This window comes from Ipomoea nil, unplaced genomic scaffold (assembly GCF_001879475.1).
Source record: "Ipomoea nil cultivar Tokyo-kokei standard unplaced genomic scaffold, Asagao_1.1 scaffold1421, whole genome shotgun sequence".
Classification (NCBI taxonomy): domain Eukaryota; kingdom Viridiplantae; phylum Streptophyta; class Magnoliopsida; order Solanales; family Convolvulaceae; genus Ipomoea; species Ipomoea nil.
This window is the reverse complement of record NW_017617849.1, coordinates 7,077,379-7,096,427: the sequence shown is the minus strand read 5'-3', so window position 1 is coordinate 7,096,427 and position 19,049 is coordinate 7,077,379. Positions and strand designations below refer to the sequence as shown.

At 36.5% G+C, this 19,049-nt stretch overlaps 2 protein-coding genes across 5 annotated transcripts; both read right to left on the bottom strand.

Annotated features, from left to right (window-relative positions):
- Positions 1-189: 189 nt before the first annotated feature.
- Positions 190-9,783, bottom strand: LOC109188022 (kinesin-like protein KIN-UC). Of its 3 annotated transcripts, XM_019338488.1 has the most exons (22): positions 9,383-9,779; positions 8,707-8,807; positions 8,436-8,558; positions 7,069-7,254; positions 6,715-6,936; positions 6,240-6,399; positions 5,891-6,040; positions 5,646-5,734; positions 5,241-5,453; positions 4,964-5,098; positions 4,714-4,848; positions 4,091-4,270; positions 3,523-3,693; positions 3,265-3,390; positions 2,911-3,036; positions 2,716-2,836; positions 2,404-2,496; positions 1,913-2,038; positions 1,373-1,498; positions 973-1,116; positions 756-884; positions 190-558 (listed from the first exon to the last, which is right to left on the bottom strand). In XM_019338488.1, the coding sequence occupies exons 1-22, from the start codon at positions 9,642-9,644 to the stop codon at positions 410-412; spliced, it is 3,267 nt and encodes a 1,088-aa protein (XP_019194033.1). In that variant the 5' UTR covers positions 9,645-9,779; the 3' UTR covers positions 190-409. The 3 variants fall into 3 exon arrangements, with proteins under 3 accessions (XP_019194033.1, XP_019194035.1, XP_019194034.1); XM_019338490.1 differs by lacking the exons at positions 8,707-8,807; positions 9,383-9,779 and having other exon boundaries at positions 7,069-7,205; positions 8,436-8,521; XM_019338489.1 differs by lacking the exons at positions 190-558; positions 756-884; positions 973-1,116 and having other exon boundaries at positions 1,393-1,498; positions 2,391-2,496; positions 9,383-9,783.
- A 2,883-nt stretch (positions 9,784-12,666) lies between these two features.
- Positions 12,667-17,831, bottom strand: LOC109188324 (glycerol-3-phosphate dehydrogenase SDP6, mitochondrial). 2 transcript variants are annotated; one of them, XM_019338951.1, is made up of 7 exons: positions 17,259-17,831; positions 15,885-16,358; positions 15,140-15,471; positions 14,553-14,713; positions 14,139-14,397; positions 13,161-13,463; positions 12,667-13,065 (listed from the first exon to the last, which is right to left on the bottom strand). In XM_019338951.1, the coding sequence occupies exons 1-6, from the start codon at positions 17,617-17,619 to the stop codon at positions 13,164-13,166; spliced, it is 1,887 nt and encodes a 628-aa protein (XP_019194496.1). In that variant the 5' UTR covers positions 17,620-17,831; the 3' UTR covers positions 12,667-13,065; positions 13,161-13,163. The 2 variants fall into 2 exon arrangements, with proteins under 2 accessions (XP_019194496.1, XP_019194497.1); XM_019338952.1 differs by having other exon boundaries at positions 12,667-13,062; positions 13,158-13,463; positions 17,259-17,619.
- Positions 17,832-19,049: the final 1,218 nt, after the last annotated feature.

The window sequence follows — 19,049 nt, the reverse complement described above, 5'->3', positions numbered from 1 at the left end:
TAAATGGAACTTTAGCCATAATTATTTACTAATCAAGATTTCTAGTTGGAAGGGACACCCTCTCCCCCCCACCCAAAATGAACGTTGTTGATAACTTCATAACTTGTATAGAAAATTATTTCAATCTTCAACAACAAAATACCAATATACCATCCAACTAAACTAGAAATGGCGGCAAATTAAATCAGATGCAGTTGCAAGACTTGGGACTATATTGGGTATAACAATATTTGCAAATTAAATCAGATGGTTCATCTCTCAGATTTCATTTACAATTTTTGCAAGTTTCAACCTGATTCTGTTTAATGTCTAGTAAAAAAGGAGACCTAGTTTGTACACTGTAATAGCTTTAGCTTAACACGGACTCAATAATCAGTGTTCCTTCCTTGCGGGTACTTCACTACTTTGTTCATTTGACATGTATCTGAGATTGGAATGTTGGGTTCAACTTCAATGTCTTCTTCGCCAGATTACGAATATCCTCTCTAACAGATTCATTTGATATCCGTACAAGTTCTTGTAACGCCCCACTTGATATAAAGTCTTTGGCATTGTCATCTGTAACACCCCAAGTCATACTATGTTTAGGGACATGTACTAGACAGTTTATGGTTTCCCAATAAGCAATATTTTTACTATAATCTGTTTTCTAGATTTACCATTTGATCTCCATGCAGTATTCAATAAACTAAAATGAATTAACTGAAATCATCAAGCAAGAATCACGTGTAACAATTTCTGAGCAAAGCTTTTACCATTTTGCGCTAAATGGCAAAGGGCTAGTTCAATCTGGCGCCGAGTTGTTGCAGAGGCATTATTGGAGTTGGTGATCAACCATGCCAGAACACCATCTTCCAGAAGAAGCGAACACCCTCTTCTATGCCCTGGAAAAAATTAAGCATTAAAAGATAAGAGATCAAATACAGTAGACCATATATACACATTCATAAACCAAGAGCATTAAGACCGTACCTTGGATAGTTCCTCGAGATTCACACTTTGCAAAGTTGGCCAATCCTCTGGAAACCTGAGCAACAGTATCGATGTTCCCAGATCTAGCCATTTCCAGAAGGGTTCTGATAGCCCCCTCCTCTCTCAGCATAACATGTAGCTTTTCTGTCATGAAAAGTCTCCCATTTTAAGTATAGGTGTTTCATGCAAATGATTGAGAACATCCATACTGCATGGCTTCATATTTTAGTATGTATATGTTTCAATTCGATTAAACATAAAGCGTGCTAAGCAATGACTCCACGCTTTTGCATTAACAGTTTTACATGGCATGAACTCAGCAGCATAATAATAAGCAAAATTGGAGGGAGATTAAATTAGAGTGCAGACAAATGTCAGATAATATGATCCTTGATAGTACCATTTCCACACAAATTTGAAATTGCTCCAGCAACCATCCTTAAGGTTTGGGGATCATCCGTTCTAGAAGCTGTATTTGCCAGAAGTTTAACACCTCCTTTACTTACTATTAAATCTTGGTTCATCTCTGAAAAAGGAAGGAAAAAAAATCAGATCTTCGAGAGGATGTAATTTAATGTAATTCACCATACTCCTACATCATGCATCCAAAATATCCATATTTGTAGAAGGCCCCCAATTCGAGCTAGTGAAGAATATTGAAATATTCAAATATGAAAACCACACCACTCAGACATCTCAAACAAGCCCAGTTTCAGAAGGCTTTTCCTCCCTACAGTATTTATTTCCTTTTTGAGTATTGTTATATCACCTGATAGTTAAAGAGATTTGAACCATTGAATTTAAGAATGTAAATTAATTTTTAAATTATAATGATAATTTTTCATTTTTTACCTAACTCATCACCTGATTTCATGAGGTTGAAATGGAGATATAGGAAGTATACACAAGAATTTTTTTTAAAGTGAAAACCATGAGTTACCATTCATTGCCAAATTGGCAATTGCGCCAGAAGCTACTCGGAGTATGATTGCATTTTCTGATGATTGCAGCAGCATAAGCAATGCATCTAGGCCCCCTTCCTGCACAATTTTTTCCCGATTGTTGTCTGAAATGAGAGTTTTACATATTAGAACTGAAATTGCATAAGAACTGAAAATACAACATCCGTTAGTCCTCCCAGAATACGAAATAAATTTCACTCTTCACTGTGCAATGGATAGTGGAGACATGATACGCAAGACAAATGTAAGACAACCAAAGGTACAAAGCAGCCAGTATTAAAATCCTCAATTTAAAGCTTTTGCCATGCATATCTGGGAATTATCTTTCCCATGTATATTTTCTGCTTCAAAGATAGCCAATTAGCAAAAGATCCAAACATTTGACATTGTTCACATGCAACTGTCAACTCAGTATTAATCTATTCTTCCTCCCATAAGACTATACAATTGACTCACAGCATTTGTGTACCTTCTGCAGCAAGGTTAGCTATCACTTTGACAGCATGAATTTGGACTTCCAAATCCCCAGCTGTTAATAGTGATACTAGCTTCTGGAGGCCAACTGAACAAAAAAGGCATATATTCTAGTAAATTGTCATGGAGAAATATTGAAAGATGATTGTTAATTATCTATAAATAAGTTTAGGTCTACAAATTAGGTGAGAGACTAGGTTTTAGGTTTCCTGGAAATGAAATTTCATTATATCTAAATTTGGGGTAATTGATGTAGTGTTCTACAAAATAAATACATTCATACACACAAATATTTGAAGAATCTTACCTTCTTCAATTATCTTTGCCACAGTGTTCCTGTGGGCCAACGTTGTTTCTCTTGATTGACAAGATCTATGCATATTAAAAGAGCCTTTTGCAGCACATTGCTTTGTATATGATTTCTTTTCCTACAAAAAAGTGAGTGTAAATGTTCATATCAAGATAATTTATCAAGTAAATATAGTTTATGGCCACCACTCACATCAAATGCATCTTCACTTTCAGGTACAGCCTTCTTTAAACTAAGCAGCTCATCTTCAGCACTCTTAGGCTTTTCCTTGACTTGAAGTGTTCGCCTCAGAGAATGAAGTTCACTATTTACTGATTCCTGACAATCAATATTCAGAAGGCCACAGGTGAAGTCAGTACCTTGTCAGCCAGAGGCATCCTTCATTCAACAGTTTGGTGGGTTATTATTCATTTCTTGGTGTTCTTTTTGTTTCCTTTTATTTCATATTGTGTGCGTGTGTGTGTGTGGGTGGGGAGGTGTGAGGAGAGATGGGGGATTGGTGTTTCTGATTGGACTCTGGTAACAGCAAGGAAAAGTACAAAACACCTTCTCGAATTGCAGATCCTGATATTTTGTTTTCAGTGTCTGCAGTTCAATGGCAGTTGTCTCATGCAGCTGATGCAATTCTTGTAACGCCAGTCTAAGTCTTTCGACCTCTTTCTCTGATTGAATCTAGAATTGGAGAGAAAGACATTAAGAGGAGAAAACAGGATCAGTTGTAGATCTGATATATTTATAGTACAATAAAATTTGCTAGTCTCAATCATTTAAATGAATGCATGGTGAAGATTGTGCATACTTTACCTGGAATGAATTTTTATGATCATCAAGAAGCCTTTTTGCTATAGTTAGTTGTCCCTCAACATCTTTAAAACGAATACCCTCATCCTCTAGCTGTTGGACTAACCCTGCTATCTTTTCCTCATAAGTCTTGGTAGTGTCTGAAATGGCCTTCTGATATTTGGTATTTTCCATCTGATGTTTGAAATGAAGAAACAATAGTCAGATTTTCCCCATTTGCTGGGGGACAAAGCAATCATATTTTTCTCCATAACTTTATCAGCATGAAAATTTAAGATGATAAAATGAACCAAAAACCAATATTTAAAATCTATGTTACTCAGACTTGGGCATCCATGCTGTCTGGATATTTGTCTCAATATGGGAACATCGGGCCATTGGGGGTAAACTTAAGAGTTTAGGTTAATGTTTTAATGTTAGACCACATCAACATTTCAACCAAAATTAAAAACTGTTCGGAAATATCTCAATCCATACAAGATCAATAAATCAAGACTGGATAATCAAGACAAGATGTGTACTAAATGAGAATGAATGCCAGACTTTCCAGTATATAGAATATTTGATCAACCTGCAATGAGTTCTGAAGATCATCTAATTGCTCCTTCATCAGTTGTTGCTGTTTATCCACTCTCCTAAAGTGAGCTTGCTCATCTTCTAATTGCTTCATCAAATCGGCAATTTTCTTCTCGTACATTTGGGTAGTGTCAGCAAGTACTTTCTGATATGTTGAACTTTCTAGCTGGTGTTGCTACTAACATTGAAACAAGTAATTAGTTCCTTCATCAACTGGAGGAGTACAAGCCTAGGCTGAGGCAAGTTGGGGCAGGGATAAAAGAAAAGAAACAAGGATAGATCTTCCAGTATTCAAGCAAGCAATATTATTATGTTTCTTCTGGTTGGCATTCACTCAATCAAACCCGCTAGATGGGGCAAGGTTTGAGTTGAGTGGAGGTGGTTCTGGAAGGCATGGCCCTAGGAAGGAGTTAATGAACTCTGAGGACAATACTACTGAAGGCATATGGGATTTCAAATATCATTAAATCACTAGACAAGCACGTTCATGATACTGGCCTCAATCTAGCCTAATAAAAGCAGTAAATGGATCTTTGCCTCAGTCGAAGAATAAAACTCCATATGCATATATATACACAGGCACCTATTTGAAGAATAGAAGTATAATTTCACAGATACCTTGTTATGTTTTAAATTTATTTCTAAATGTGCAACTTTATCACGCATCACATCATTGTGATCTTTATGTTCATTCAAATCTTTCAGTACATTTTTTAGCTCTGACTCCAAACGAGTATTCTCCTTCTCCAGGAACTGCATTTAAATAGAACAAAATTATGAAGCATGAGAAATCAGCAGAACATTAGCAAAATGAGAGGAAGGGGGTAATGAAAATGTTTGAGATTAAGAAGTTACTCTGGCCGCATACCTTGCTTTTCTTTACATTTGATTCTAGGTGTGCAATCTCATTGTGTATTAAACTGTTTAGGTCTTTCTGACTGCTCAGTTCCTTTTTTAGATCTTCAACTTCTGATCGTAAATGGTTATTCTCTTTCTCCAGAAACTGCACTCGCATATGAAGCATATCAGTTCATCAGCAGCTGTTATGTATTAAATAAAGCTGTGATAACAATGGCCTGTACACAAATCTCTTTCCACATTCAAGCATATTCAAACGAAATGAGAATGAAAGGTTAAATAACTACCTCAGACCTGGCAACTAAATTCTTTTCTGCTTCAGCAAACAATGTTTGAGAGTCTCTAAGCTTTCTTTTTATTTCAATTTGGTCATTTGATCTCAACTTCTGTTGCATATCAATCTGTGCAATGAGGTGATCAACTTGAGTCTCTAATTTCCGGCACAAGCTTTCATAATCAAATTCCTCTTTTACTTTCACTGTATTCACTATTTTCATGGCCTGCACAACTTAGGGAAAAGTTGTTATGTTTTGAAAGACTCAAGTAGAAAACAAGTGACATCAGTACCAAACAAAAAACGAGTTATGCAAGTAAATGACAACTTAGATCAGCACAAATGCACTTTAAGGCAAGGAAGTGTTAGATTGGCTTACAGAAGTAAAAGACAATTTATGAAGGAATAACAAACTTACCCGCTGTCCAAACATTATTGTGCTCAAGGTTTCTGCATAATGTCGAGAAGACGGCCCAACTGTTATAATAAGTGATGTTCTTGCAGAACCTGTTGCATTAATTTGTATCAATTTCCATCCAAAAGATCATAGTGCCTACCTCCAAATGAGGAGAAACATAGTGTAATTATGGAGAAACAAACACTACAGATGCAGAAATCTTACTTCACATTGAACTCATAACAAGATAAAGAAATAGGACCTACCTCCAAATGAATCACGTAGCAGTCTTGTTAACTTAGAATCTCTTGTAGGTATATGCGGACTATTTTCAGCCACTGCATTTATACATTTTCCCAAAGAAGTAAGTGACAGGTTAATAAATTTAGCCTCGTCCACCATGTGACCTTCACTTCCTGCGACATGAAAAAATGACAATTAGTTCATACTTTTGGACCAACAATCAGCTAGACATAGTGGTAGGCTGCCATTCAGAAACACATTAATAATGAAGACTGATATAAAAAGTATCAGTAAGAAAGAAAATAAATTTAATATAGACATTGGGTAGAAGGCTAAGATAGAAATTTAGATCATCATGAAGAGGGAGTGAACCAGATTTGTCTAATCGCTCAGACCCTGCAAGATCAACTATCAGCAGCTTGCTTTTCCGAACTATAGGTATATCATTGCCATGCCTATCAGTTTTGCTGTATTTCTCTTTGAAAGAGAAGTCACTTTCTTCTCTGTTTTTAACTGATCTCCGAACAGAAACCTGTATATAAAGAGCTAAATGAATGCAGATTCAAAATTTTCACCTCAGTTGTTCTTTCATGAAGAACTACTAGTGCCCTCCTTACTTATTCATTTGCCATGATTCATATTGTATAATAATTGTATGTGGCATGCCTCATACTTAATAGGCAATGAAATTTCAATAATAATAAAAAATTAAAATAAAATAAAAGAGAGAAAAATGAAAAGTTTCCTGGCTTGTTTACTAAGAAGCCATGAGTTGAAACTTTCTGTGGAAATCCAGGATTGGAGAACCCTGAAGGAGACTTGGCTGAGGGTATGAGGAAATGCATACCATAAGAATTGCATGACTACGTGATGACTCTGTATTTAACTTTGTATTTGCTGCATAACGATTAGCTTCTCCAGTTTGCAATAGCTGCAAGAAATGGTGAAGATCCTGAATTTTAACCGAAGTGGCACCAGGAACCAATACTTCTCCAGTCTTTGCATCCTCAACAACTGGGATGTTTATCTTTTCAGGAGCAAGCAAATCTTGTATGGATTCCATGTACAACTGATTGAACAATGAGATTTTCAGTTAACAAAAAATTGATACAGTACAACAAAAAATAATCTCATTCACCATAAATTTCATTGTTACAAGTTGATTGCTTGTGAAAAATACTGATTAGTCTAGTTCAATTACCTGAAGATAGGAAATTTCCACACTGTCAGTCTCAGGAGATGTATTGACAATTATGTCTTCCAATGCTCTAGCCATGATGCCACGCTTAGTCACATCATCTTTACCCAGTTGGCCAAGCGTATAAGTCTTGCCAGTACCTGTTTGACCGTAAGCCATTACTGTCCCATTATACCCATCCAACACACTCTGCAAAAGCATATCAAATTGCTTTTACTTTCTAAATATTTATGCTAGCACAACCAACATTATATATTCAGTGCAGGTTTTTTGATCTATAGGAAGGGGGACACCCAATAAAACTATATACAAGCTAGGGAGCAATCGCCAAACAGGAATGCTGACTGCATCATCTTCTATAATCTCCAGTAGATCATTGGGTGGTTGACTCAGAAGGCGCAGACCCAAAGCAGTCAATGCTGCCAATCTTGCTAAGTGATCAGCAGCAGCATTCTGCTTACGGGCTATGAGTATGATCTGCCATCTAGGTACTAAAAGAAATGTATACTCCTGAAAGTACAATGAACAGCACTAGACCCAAAGTTCTAATTTATAAGCCCTTGAGAAATTGTTTGCTTGCACCAAATGTATTAGGTATTAATATGTGCAATAAAAAAATATTGTGAATCAACCATTAATAATTATTAGAAAGAAATATTATTCAAGAAAGAAGTATGCATTCAATCAAATAGTATAAGCAAAAGAGAGACGGTGACTAACATCAATAATTCACATTGTTCATTTGCAGAACTCCATTTTACTCCCTAGCCTAAAGTGGTATTTCAATTTCAGTGTCCAACAATTCATTTGGACCCAGACAGTCCACTAACCATAAAAAGCGGACACAAAAGGGTCAGTGCCTCAGTGGGTCACCATTTCTTGAAAACCAATGATCTTTCCATAATTGAAGTTTGCAAACAGATTCATTGATGGTGTCCATGGTACATCTAGGACCAGTATAGTTTAATAGGTTAATTAACTTGTTTCTGAAATCAAATAAAACTTCTTACTGAAAACAAGAAGACAGGTAACTTCTAATGGTATTAACTTTAGCTTCGTCCACAAACTATTATAAGTCTTGACTTTTATCAGTAGTGTTGTCTTCAAGGGTAACATTGGATGGGAATGCACCAGTAAGCAGTCTCAACTTGATAGCAACTATCCTAGCAATGTTAAACCAACCTTTGGAAGTTGACCAACATATTGCTTCACAAATGTCAAAGTGCTTTAGTGCTCTATAACAGTTCATTAGGCATGCCCATTGGTTCCCACAGCACACCATAGAACAGTTCATGAAACACATACACAAAGGCTTATGAAGAGTCTGAATGAAAAATCTTGGTACTTTATTGGGCTCTAAATCTTTTTACCTCAACTACTGGCTTTGCTACTGCATCATAAACACGCTTTTGGGATGCACTTTCTGCGAAGACTTCATCAAACCTGTAAGACTCAGAACTCCAGTTGTTTTTCTTCATCTTTAACTTCTTGAGCTACGAGGTGGAAAATACATTTTATAAATATATGTGCAAAAGAAAACATATGTCATAAGATACAAAGAAACACATCCATGTCCCCACAACAGAAAAGGGGGGGTGAGAGAGTGGGGGAGTTTAAACCATCAGAACACGTATCAATCACCTCAGGCTGCATTTCAACACAATCAGCATAATCAGAATCTGTAAGAACATCCTCAGCATTTCTAGGTCGAAGTCTGACAGCAACTCTGACTCTTCCAGGTTCTGTAATAGAAATACTCCATAACTAACTGTAACCAATTTCCAGAAGAGCTTGCACAGTGTTGATCTATGACTAGGAAAGGAAATTTCCAAAAGATCTTACATAGTGTTAATCTATGAATAGGAAATGAAATATGTGAGAACTACTTTATCAAAAATCTATACCTCAGTGCGCTTACTGGTACTACGAGCCTAGGATGATTATATACGATTCTAACTACTATTTTCACTCAAATGCCTACAGCATTAGTAATGCAAAAGCAACACTTCTGTAAAAACATTTTATGGAATGCTTATGATAGTGTAGCACAATTTAACTCTAGGCTCAAATCACTGATTTAAGCTACATTTTACGAAACAGCATGCGAATCCTCCACAGTCCAATGCTGATATGTCCTTTTCTAGAGTTAGACATTTTTAGGAATAGTAATTCTAAAACCTTCTGCTCTAATGGAAACATAAATGCAAATTTTAACAACTCCGATAAATTTCATAATGGAGATATAAACGGCCGTGAAATACAGTGCAAGTTAAATTAAACTCCCAGATCAGTAAATTCTGAGGAGACAGAGAGCGACCTGAATCATTGTCCAGCGAGGGGGAGAATGCGGGAGAGCGAGTTCGAGAAGTAGGAGTGACAGAGCGTCTAGAACTCGAAGTACTAGTAGTAGTAGTAGGAGCTTTGGAACGAGAATAAGACTGGTGCTGCTGTCCTGCAACGCCATTACCAGCTCTGAAAGAGGAAGCGGCGGCAGGGGGAGGAGGAAGAAGAGGAGTAAGCCTTTCGGACCTCCCGCCGTGTGACGATGATGGTCGCCCATTAGAAGTCGACAACGCCATTTTCGTACTCGGGAACGGAGAAAGATTTTTTCAACATAAAATGAGATGTTCTTTTTACACTGGAGAGAAACAGGAAAGAGAGAGAGAGGTGAGGCCGGCACGTACGGTTCGTTGATTGAAAGGAAAAAGTTTCCATAAATGAATTCCCGCTTTACTTTTGACATCTCTTCCGCGATTCTCACTCATTACTGAGCTTCATTAATGTAAAGTATTCTCACTACTATTATTTTCACGCGATTTTAAAGAATATACGATGAAAAATAGATAATACTTTAACACGATTCTAAAATAAATTACAGTATCATTTAACTAGTTACAACTTACAAGTATGTCATTTTAAAACTATTTTTGAATTAATATGAATTATTGAGATAAAATCATTTTAATTATGATATCTTGAATGAAATAATATTATCCAACCAAATCTTGAATATTTATTCTTCAACCTTTGATCTCATATAGGAATAGGAGATATATATAAATATATTAGAATCCACAACCATAAATAAGAAATTAAAAAGGTAATAAATATGTGCCCCTTTATATTACTCCGTAACAAATATGCCCATAAAGAAAAATTCACAATCACCCCGAGTAACCTTACTCATATATATATAATTCGCAAATTTTTAAAACACATCATGTGCTATGAACTCGAGCAAGATGATATTAACAAAAATCGATAAATATGCCATTTTGGTACATATAAAAAATGATACTAAAATATATTTGATTTAATATGATAATTAGGTAAATTAATTTGATCTTTAATATTGAAGTAATCATCATTTTGATCCCACAATTATTTTTCAATTGTCAATGTAGTCCCTAGTTTTCAATTTCAACTAACTTGATAATCGAATTGTTTAAATTTTCATCAACTAAACCGTTTTAGGGACCAAAACGGTGATTTCTACATATTTAAAATTTCAATTAATTTGATCCCTGAAAGGGTTTAATTGATAAAATTTTAAACAATTCGAGAATCAAATTGGTTGAAATTAAATTGAAAACTATAAACTACATTGAAACTTGGAAAATATTTGATGGATGATTTCCCCTTTAATATTCAACTAACAATTTATAGATGTTGTAGGGACATAAATGAGGAATAGTAGATTGATTGTCTCTTGTAGATGTTTTTGTAATTTGATTTGAATAATTGAAGAATTAAGATCTAAGGTACCAAAGTGAACAGAAAGAGATGTAGCTTTTTGGTGGGGTTTCTTTCTTCCATTCGGGCGCGCACCCAACAAAAATGTGAACTTGATAGCCTCTTTAGAGATCAATCATACCGGAAAAGGTAAAAAGGTGACAATTGATTATCAAGAAAGTAGGATGACAACATTGCATTGATTTACATTTGATGTGACATGCGTATATGATAATTATTGAGAGAAACTCACAGTTATTATCTCAAGGTATGTACTCAGTAAATATCATATTATAATTTTAGTCGATAAAATACCATATTATTAAGAGTAAATATCTAAAATGGTCTATCGACTATAGCTAAATTCACAAATTAGTCTTCAACTTTCAATTTCAACCAATTAAGTCCTTAACTTTGCAATTTTGACACGATTTGGTCCTCCATCTATTTGACTATATGTTGACCGTGATCGACGATCTCCAGAAGAACCTTCAGCTCTCGTCAGAGCACGTGGAGGCCTCCAGGATGACATTGCATCGGTTCGGAAACACGTTGTCTTCTTCACTCTTATACGAACTCAACTACATTGAATCCAAAGGGAGAATGAAGAAAGACAACCGGATGGTAGATTGCTTTCGGCAGTGGATTCAAATGCAACAGTGCGGTCTGAAAATGCAACCGGAACCTTAAAAACCCGACGTTGGACCATGAAATTACATATATATCCTCAAAAATCACAGTCAACAAACGGTCAAATAAACAGTGGACCAAATTGTGTTAAAATTGCAAAGTTAAGGACTTAATTGGTTGAAATTGAAAGTCGAGGATCAATTTTTGTACAAACACGTAATGTGACCGATCTAACGAACCTAGAAATCAGCGCCAAACCTCGTTAGCGAGAATTTCGACATGTGCTCTTTGACTTAATACGGTAAACTATCTTGCTCCATAAAAGAAGAGATTCCACCTAAAATATATCTTTAGTATTTCCTGACATGTTAAAACATTCCGACCACTAAATTTCAGTAGAACCTTATTTACTAAGGATTACATATATAAAAATTTTAAATCTTTTATTCATAATTATACACTTAGACTTGAACATAACGGTATCATATAATTAACATTATCAACCCGGCCATTCAAGTAATCAAGTGTTAATTTGCATAATTGCATTGATTCATAGTGTTGATGGTAATTCACGGTACGACCAAGTTGTGGTATTCACATGTATATATGCAAAAACAATTAACGATGTTTGGGATGAAACAAATTAAAAATGCTACGGCTCCCAACACTAATTATTAGAAGGGATTTTTGTCATTGACTAGATTCGTACAGCTTAAATTATACTGTACGTAGTTGCCAGCATGTGAGCTTTAACGTGGCTTGCCGGCAATAGTGCAAGACAGATTGTCCAAACACGTCTCTGTCTCTATCACCGCCCCCACCCCGCCGGCTCAAGGGGATGCATGCCGGGTTGGACTTCCCCTCTTTGACCACGTCCTCGGATAAAAGAATGCCACCTGCATACCTTATCTCTAATATATTATTGAAGGACTGCATGCTAATCCGAACGTCTTAATGAAGTAAATTACGAAATGTTGGTGAATGAAGTAAACTAAAATTAATCAATGTATTCTGTAACTCTTTTACTACGGTAGGAAAAGGGACAGGCCAGCCAGGTCTTTGCAGATCCTGACGCTGAAAATCAAGAAAACGGTTACCGAGACCGTGGGCGTAGTGCAAAGGTTGATTTTGTCGGCCACAACACGGTAGGGCATTCAGAGGAGAAGTGGGTAAATTCTATGAAGTCAGAACTAATGTTAAAAAAGTCAATTCCATAGGCACATGCAAAAAGCATTCGTGTGGAACAGATGCATAAAAATATTTTATGAAAAGGGGAAAAAGAAAATATGGTATGTTCAGCCCAGAACTGTTAAGAAGAAGTGCAGTGCAGCCCAAAAACAATTTATTTACCAGGAAGCAAAATATTGGTCCTTTTTGGTACAGAATACAGAAAAAGAGCTGCAAGTTTATATGATTGAGTTACATTATTCTGGCAATTCCCTAACTGTAATTAGTTAAAACAAAAATCAACTTTAACTTATCCCAAAAGTTCACATTGCATGACAAAAGCATAACTATGAGGCTGTGGCTGTATAATTTCAGTAATCATATTATATATATGCTTGGAAAAGGAGGGGCAGGATCCATAACTTTTCTTTGTATGGCGATACAAACCCTGCCAAATATTTTTCCAATATCCTGAAAGATGATATAATGATGATTAGATAAGGTAATGTTTGAGATGGATAATGCTCTTAATAGCTCATTATAACACTCAAATCACAGAAACATACATGTTATGTGTGCTTCCCATCATGGAACTGTGCATTTTTTGATGACTTGAAAGTCTCCAAAAACTCCCTTCCCTTTTGGAATTCTTGATTCTGTTTGGACTTGTTCCATTTGTGTTCAGCTGCCAAAATCTCTATAACACGTGGCAAAGCATGTATTGCAGCATCAGTGTCAAGGAAAGCAAGACGACACCTTCTAGCAATGAAATCCACTGCAGATTCACAGTATTCATGGCGAGCACAATATGCAACCTCAGCTTCTAGGAAAGGGTACCCATGGGCAAGTCTCTTACCCAAATTTTCATTCTGCAGTATTGAAAAAAAAAATAATAAAAATAAAAAAATCATGGAACTAGCATAGAAAATAGACTTATCACAAGGAAAACCATCCGCCATCTGCATGGCTAAATCTAGACAAGAATGAGAGTTCAAAGAGAAAGAATTCAATAAAAGACTCCATAGGTATCATTCTGAGAAGAAAGATAAAAGTTTCATGGTATGCCACACTAAAAATAGTAAGAGGGAAAATCCAAGTTTTGCCACGGTGTGTATGCATGTTTTGTTGTGCTGGTGTTGGAGGAAATAAAATGCAGCCTTGAATTCTCATGTAATTGATGGGCAGGACTAGGGATTGAAATGACTAAAAAGTGGTTATAGTATTTGACATCTATCACTGGGTCAACAGATGGATTCCCATGCCTAGCATCATCTCTCCAATCAATAGAAGAATAAGTCTCATGCTGTTCAGTGAGATGAGATACGCTCAATACACTACAGTTCTACACCTGTAATTATCAATTATTAGCCGCAGGTTGTCCAACTTTCTTTCCAACTCTCATGTTTAACAGTACCTTGGAGGGTTTTAATTAATTTTTAACTTTTTGAATTTTACAGTCACGGAGAAAAGGTTCTGAACAGGTTTCAAAAAGGTGGGAGAATCCAATTTGGGAAAAGAAAAAGGAAAAGCAAAATGAATAAAACCTGAGCTATAGCAGCCACTTTTTCAGCAAGAGAACCATATGCATGAGATAAATGTTTGGCACTAGCTGTGTCCATCACGCCTGGAACAACCTTCCCACCATGTGACCTTTTCATGCGTACATATTGCTGAGCAAGGATTGTAAAAGATGCAGGCTCCCATCCATCTGCACCTATGAGTTGTAGGTTGTATGTTAAACATTGATTATTTGGGGTCAACTTTCCTGACTTTATAGCAGCATCAACTGCATCTTCTGCCATGCTGAAATTGTACCAAGTAAGCAAAAACTATTCACAAACGCTTAACAAAGGATTAAAAGTAAAACCCTGTAAATATGAGCATACACTAGGTACAAGGTGATAGGGATACTTCGAGAAAGCTTATGTGAATTTAGGAATTTACATTGTTCCATATACCTTCTATATGTTGTCCACTTTCCACCAGTAATAGTAACTAAACCAGGGAAATCTTCAGTGACAACATGATCTCTGGATATGTTAGCTGTGTCCTTAGCATTAGGATCCACAGCTAGAGGGCGGATACCGCTCCAGGCAGAGAGAACATCTGTTCGCCGCACCTAAATTTCAGAATAAAGTTCTTCACAAACAATGCTAGACAAAAACTAAATGAATAACACTTAAACCATCACATTAACTGTATTCAGATAGAATAAAACAAAGTGGGCTATCAAAAAAGAAAGAGAAAGGAAAGAAAATGGGAAAAGGGCAACAATAAACATAACAAAAGATATTAAGTAAAGAAGAGACAGTATTTTATGGTTTCCAGAACAAGATCTTGTGTGCATTCAAAATGGTCAGGAAGAGTGCACTACTGTATAGTGGATAGTAGATGCCATTGATAACAGTACATAATTATAAATGAAAATGTTACGGAGTATAATTTATACATGGACTGTAAGCACTATGCTTTTCTGAAAAATTCGTAGTGGAGGAAAATGGAAACAATGTAATATAAAAGATGATGGAGCAAAAGTTCAACACACCTTAACATTAAGATAATCAGAAATGGCATCTAATATGAATTCAATCTCATCTTCATGAGGTTCTGGCAGCATTGTAATAATTGTATTTGAATCAGTGGTACCAGCAACTGTTCTCCCCAACCAAGGAAGCATAAAGACAACACGCCCATCTTTTGTTTTGGGGACAATTAAACCCATCCCCTCCGGAGAATAGTAATCAGGAAGCACAATATGTACACCACTACTGGGAGAGATCATAGGTTTTGCATTGGTGTCAGCCAGCTTTCTTACAAAATCACAGAATGGCCCACCCGCATTCACAACTACTTTTGCATATGTGTCAAATTCCTTTCCTGTGCACTTTAACATAAAGTAAGATCTCAAACAGAAGACAACATAAGCTAATAAAAGCAACATCTAAAAGAGCAAACTACTGGGGTTACAAATCACTAAATGTGAATATGTGATATTGGTTATTGTTCAGTATTAACTGATGTCACTGCACAACAATATACTGATAAATAGATGATTGACTACCAATTTGTTTTGACAAATAAAAGGCATTAGACAGAATCTGTAGAGCTGTGAGTCCAAGTGCAATGCACAATAGAAATTGATCTGTGGCTAACCTATTCAAACATACACTTACACATCAAATTTTAAGGTTAAATAGTTTATGAAACATTGTAAGCAAGAAATTCTATCTGATTTAAACTCAAAATTTTGTTTCTTATGAACAAAAGATAATATATAAAGATTAATGTACCTGACTGGTTGTCCCGAATACGGGCACCAGTTATCCGCCCACTATTCTCATCTTTGAGAAGTGATACTACTTCAGCATGGTTAAGAACAGCAGCTCCAGCTAATGCAGCAGACAGTGCTATTGAAACATTCAGCCTTGAGTCATTCATCTGTCCATCATAATATACCACTGTTCCCTTTAGCGTTTTATCTTTACCATTTCTTGCAAGTGTTGGAAATAATTCAATAGACTCATTTGCAGAATAATATCTGGACAAGTGCAGCAAATGTCGTCCTGCGACCAGATCATACATTTTCAAGCCCGCCCAGTAGTATATCACCTCAAACCAATCAAAACATGGTGTCATGCAAGGCAAAGCATTGCAGAGGTGTGGAGCATTGCCAATAACCTGTTTACGTTCCTCGAGGGCATGAAAAACAAGCTTCAACTGGCCATAGTCCAAGTTAAAAACAGCTTTCTCCAAATAGCGGACTCCTGGACCAAATGTCTAATCTTGAGTGGACATAAAAGCAAAAGGGGGGAATAAGAAGATTAAGAGAAACTCTACTGAAAGAAAATCTAAAATGGATCACTTTGAGTATGACAAGTAAAATAGTAATACATTAAAGCATACAACAAACTGATTGAGATGCATACATGCAAAAATATTGCAAAATGAAGTCAAAGTAAATAAAGGTAGACTTCAAAAGATACAAAGTAATCCAGTACTAATGTGTCATAATTTTTCCACATCAATTAACAAATCACGAGAAGCAAATGAAATATTTAATGATTCCTGTCTTTAATTTCTAAAAAGATCATCAATGAACTTTCTACTTGAAATGGAAGGGTGTGATCTTATATTGATGATAGGTGAAATATATCAGGCCACAATATAATTCCTTCTGAAACGCAGAAGTATACACAACAGATTTAGCACAAATCATTCTCTTTGAATCTAATAGGCTTCAACAAGGAACATCAAATGATGCCTCAGTCCTCATGAAATACAGCACGGGAATTTCAAGAATTTAACCAATAGGAAGGATTACGGTTGCTTATCACCATTATGAAATCCAATCGATAGCTTAATTCATATGATAGACGTAACATCCAAAAGATCAAGCGAGAAACCGCGCCAAAGTTCCAATAGAGCTGATGCAGATTACAGAATCGAAATATTATATATGATAGAAATGCCAAATTCCCAGACACCTAACATACATACATCATAATATAGAAAACTAAACTACATCAGGCTCTTGTATCAAATTATTTAAAAATCAGTTTCCTACCTCCCCGTGTTCTTCCTTCCTGGTTCAACATAGACAGCACTTGTATACATGATCAATGTGTGTGTTAGGTGTACATGTATATGTATATCGAGATGCTAACCTCCGTGAATTAGTTTAGTAGACCTGGAGGAGGTGCCAGAAGCGAAATCCTCGCGCTCAACAAGGCCAACTCGGAGCCCACGGGTGGCAGCATCCAGGGCGACGCCGCTGCCGGTGGCGCCACCACCGACAACGAGTATATCGAGAGGATTAGCGGCGGTGGAGCCAATTAAAGCCGCCTCCTGATCTGCTCGGCTAGGCAGGACGGCGAAGGGGTCGGCGATTCTCCGCTGCACAGTCTCAAGGGCAGACATACCGGCGTGGTCATTGGAGGAGAATGGAGGCTCGCGGAGGAGAGCGTACGCTCCGGCGGAAAGGGCGGCGATAGTGCCGAGTCGACGCAGGCGAATGGCAGTTGACATGGCGAGTGATTTTCGGTTGCGAACACTACCTGTAATAAGAACAGAATGGGAAGGATGATTCCGGGAACTGATAAAATTCCTCCGGGAAAATACTTCTTGTCCGTGCCTCTGCTTTTAAATGGTAACGTTGGGAACCGAAATGGAAATGGTAGATGAAATTACGGTAGTGCCATTGAATAGCTTCTGGAAAAACAATAGAGATAGCGGGTCAGAAAAGTAACTCGATCGAAGGCGATAAGTCAATGGTCAAAACCAACTACCCCTATTAAGCTGTTTTGGCTTGTGACGCACCACCCTTTAACATTTACTCGTACCGTCGTACGTACATTTTGGCACCAGGTATCATGTGATACCATATAGTCGTCTACTACGTATATTAATCCGTATTTAAATAATAACTAAAATATATTTATTCAAAATAAAACACATATAAATATATACACACTCACCCATCATAAAATATAAAAAATTATTATATTATTTCAAAAGTAATTATTATAAATTGTTAGCCCACATTAACTGATTGACACTCCTATTTTTTTAGGTAAATATAAATAATATATATACCCAAACACAAATACAGGTACGCGGGGCATTTCTCGTAAAATACAAGGAAGATAATGAACGCAAATAAAGCTAGCTAGACATTGAAATCTAACTCTAATCTAGAACAAGGAAGACTAGTGGAAACGCTAACATTACCTAGTTTAAGGAACGGCTAGGCAGCTGTAGCCTGTAGGCCATGTGCCAGATGGTTTTGGTTCGTGTGATGGGCAATTGAGAGTTGAGACAGGCTTTGTGGCGTTGTGGGTTGCATTGTGAACCGAATTGTGTTGATCATGGCTTTCACTTTAGCTTGACTCCAGTTATGCAATTGGCTTGTAACTGCCCTATTGCATTATAGTCCCTAATTCATAAATAACTCTCATAGGCCATTGTTAGCGGGCCAACTAACATGTAGGTGTAATGACATCCTGGTTAGTGGTTACTATTCCAAAGTTCAACTTTTGATGGTGAAAGCTTAGATTCTTTGGACTGAAAATGTTTAACAAAGTATAGAATAAATACTACTTTGTAAAGAATCATAAGTATTAAAAATTAAAGATCATTGTTAACAGGTTGGCTGGGTGTTGGCAAAAGGCGTGCTAGTGAAAATGGGCAAATTATGCTGTGCATCCGTATGCACCATGCATGGTGCATACGGATACAAAAACGACGTCCTTTTATTAAAAACGCGCGTCTCCCCTCTAAAAAAAAATCAAGTTCTATTCGCAGCAACAAAATATGAACTGAAATTCCAGAATCGATGAACTATAATTCCATAATCGATGAACTAAAATTCCATAATCTAATCTATGAACTAAAAATTTCAAAATGAATGAAGTAAAATTTCAGAATCTATGAACTAACATTTCAGAATCGATGAACTA

Excerpts from the sequence above, each read along its gene's own strand:
- LOC109188022 (XM_019338488.1), bottom strand. The coding sequence starts at position 9,644 with ATGGCGTTGTCGACTTCTAATGGGCGACCATCATCGTCACACGGCGGG. Across the intron at positions 6,400-6,714 it reads GTAGTCATGCAATTCTTATG|GTTTCTGTTCGGAGATCAGT; the intron begins GTATGCATTTCC and ends CTTTATATACAG. Across the intron at positions 4,849-4,963 it reads CAAATGTAAAGAAAAGCAAG|TTCCTGGAGAAGGAGAATAC; the intron begins GTATGCGGCCAG and ends ATTTAAATGCAG.
- LOC109188324 (XM_019338951.1), bottom strand. The coding sequence starts at position 17,619 with ATGTCAACTGCCATTCGCCTGCGTCGACTCGGCACTATCGCCGCCCTT. Across the intron at positions 16,359-17,258 it reads TACTAAACTAATTCACGGAG|GAGTCCGCTATTTGGAGAAA; the intron begins GTTAGCATCTCG and ends CATTTGGTCCAG. Across the intron at positions 14,714-15,139 it reads CTGATTATCTTAATGTTAAG|GTGCGGCGAACAGATGTTCT; the intron begins GTGTGTTGAACT and ends TCTGAAATTTAG.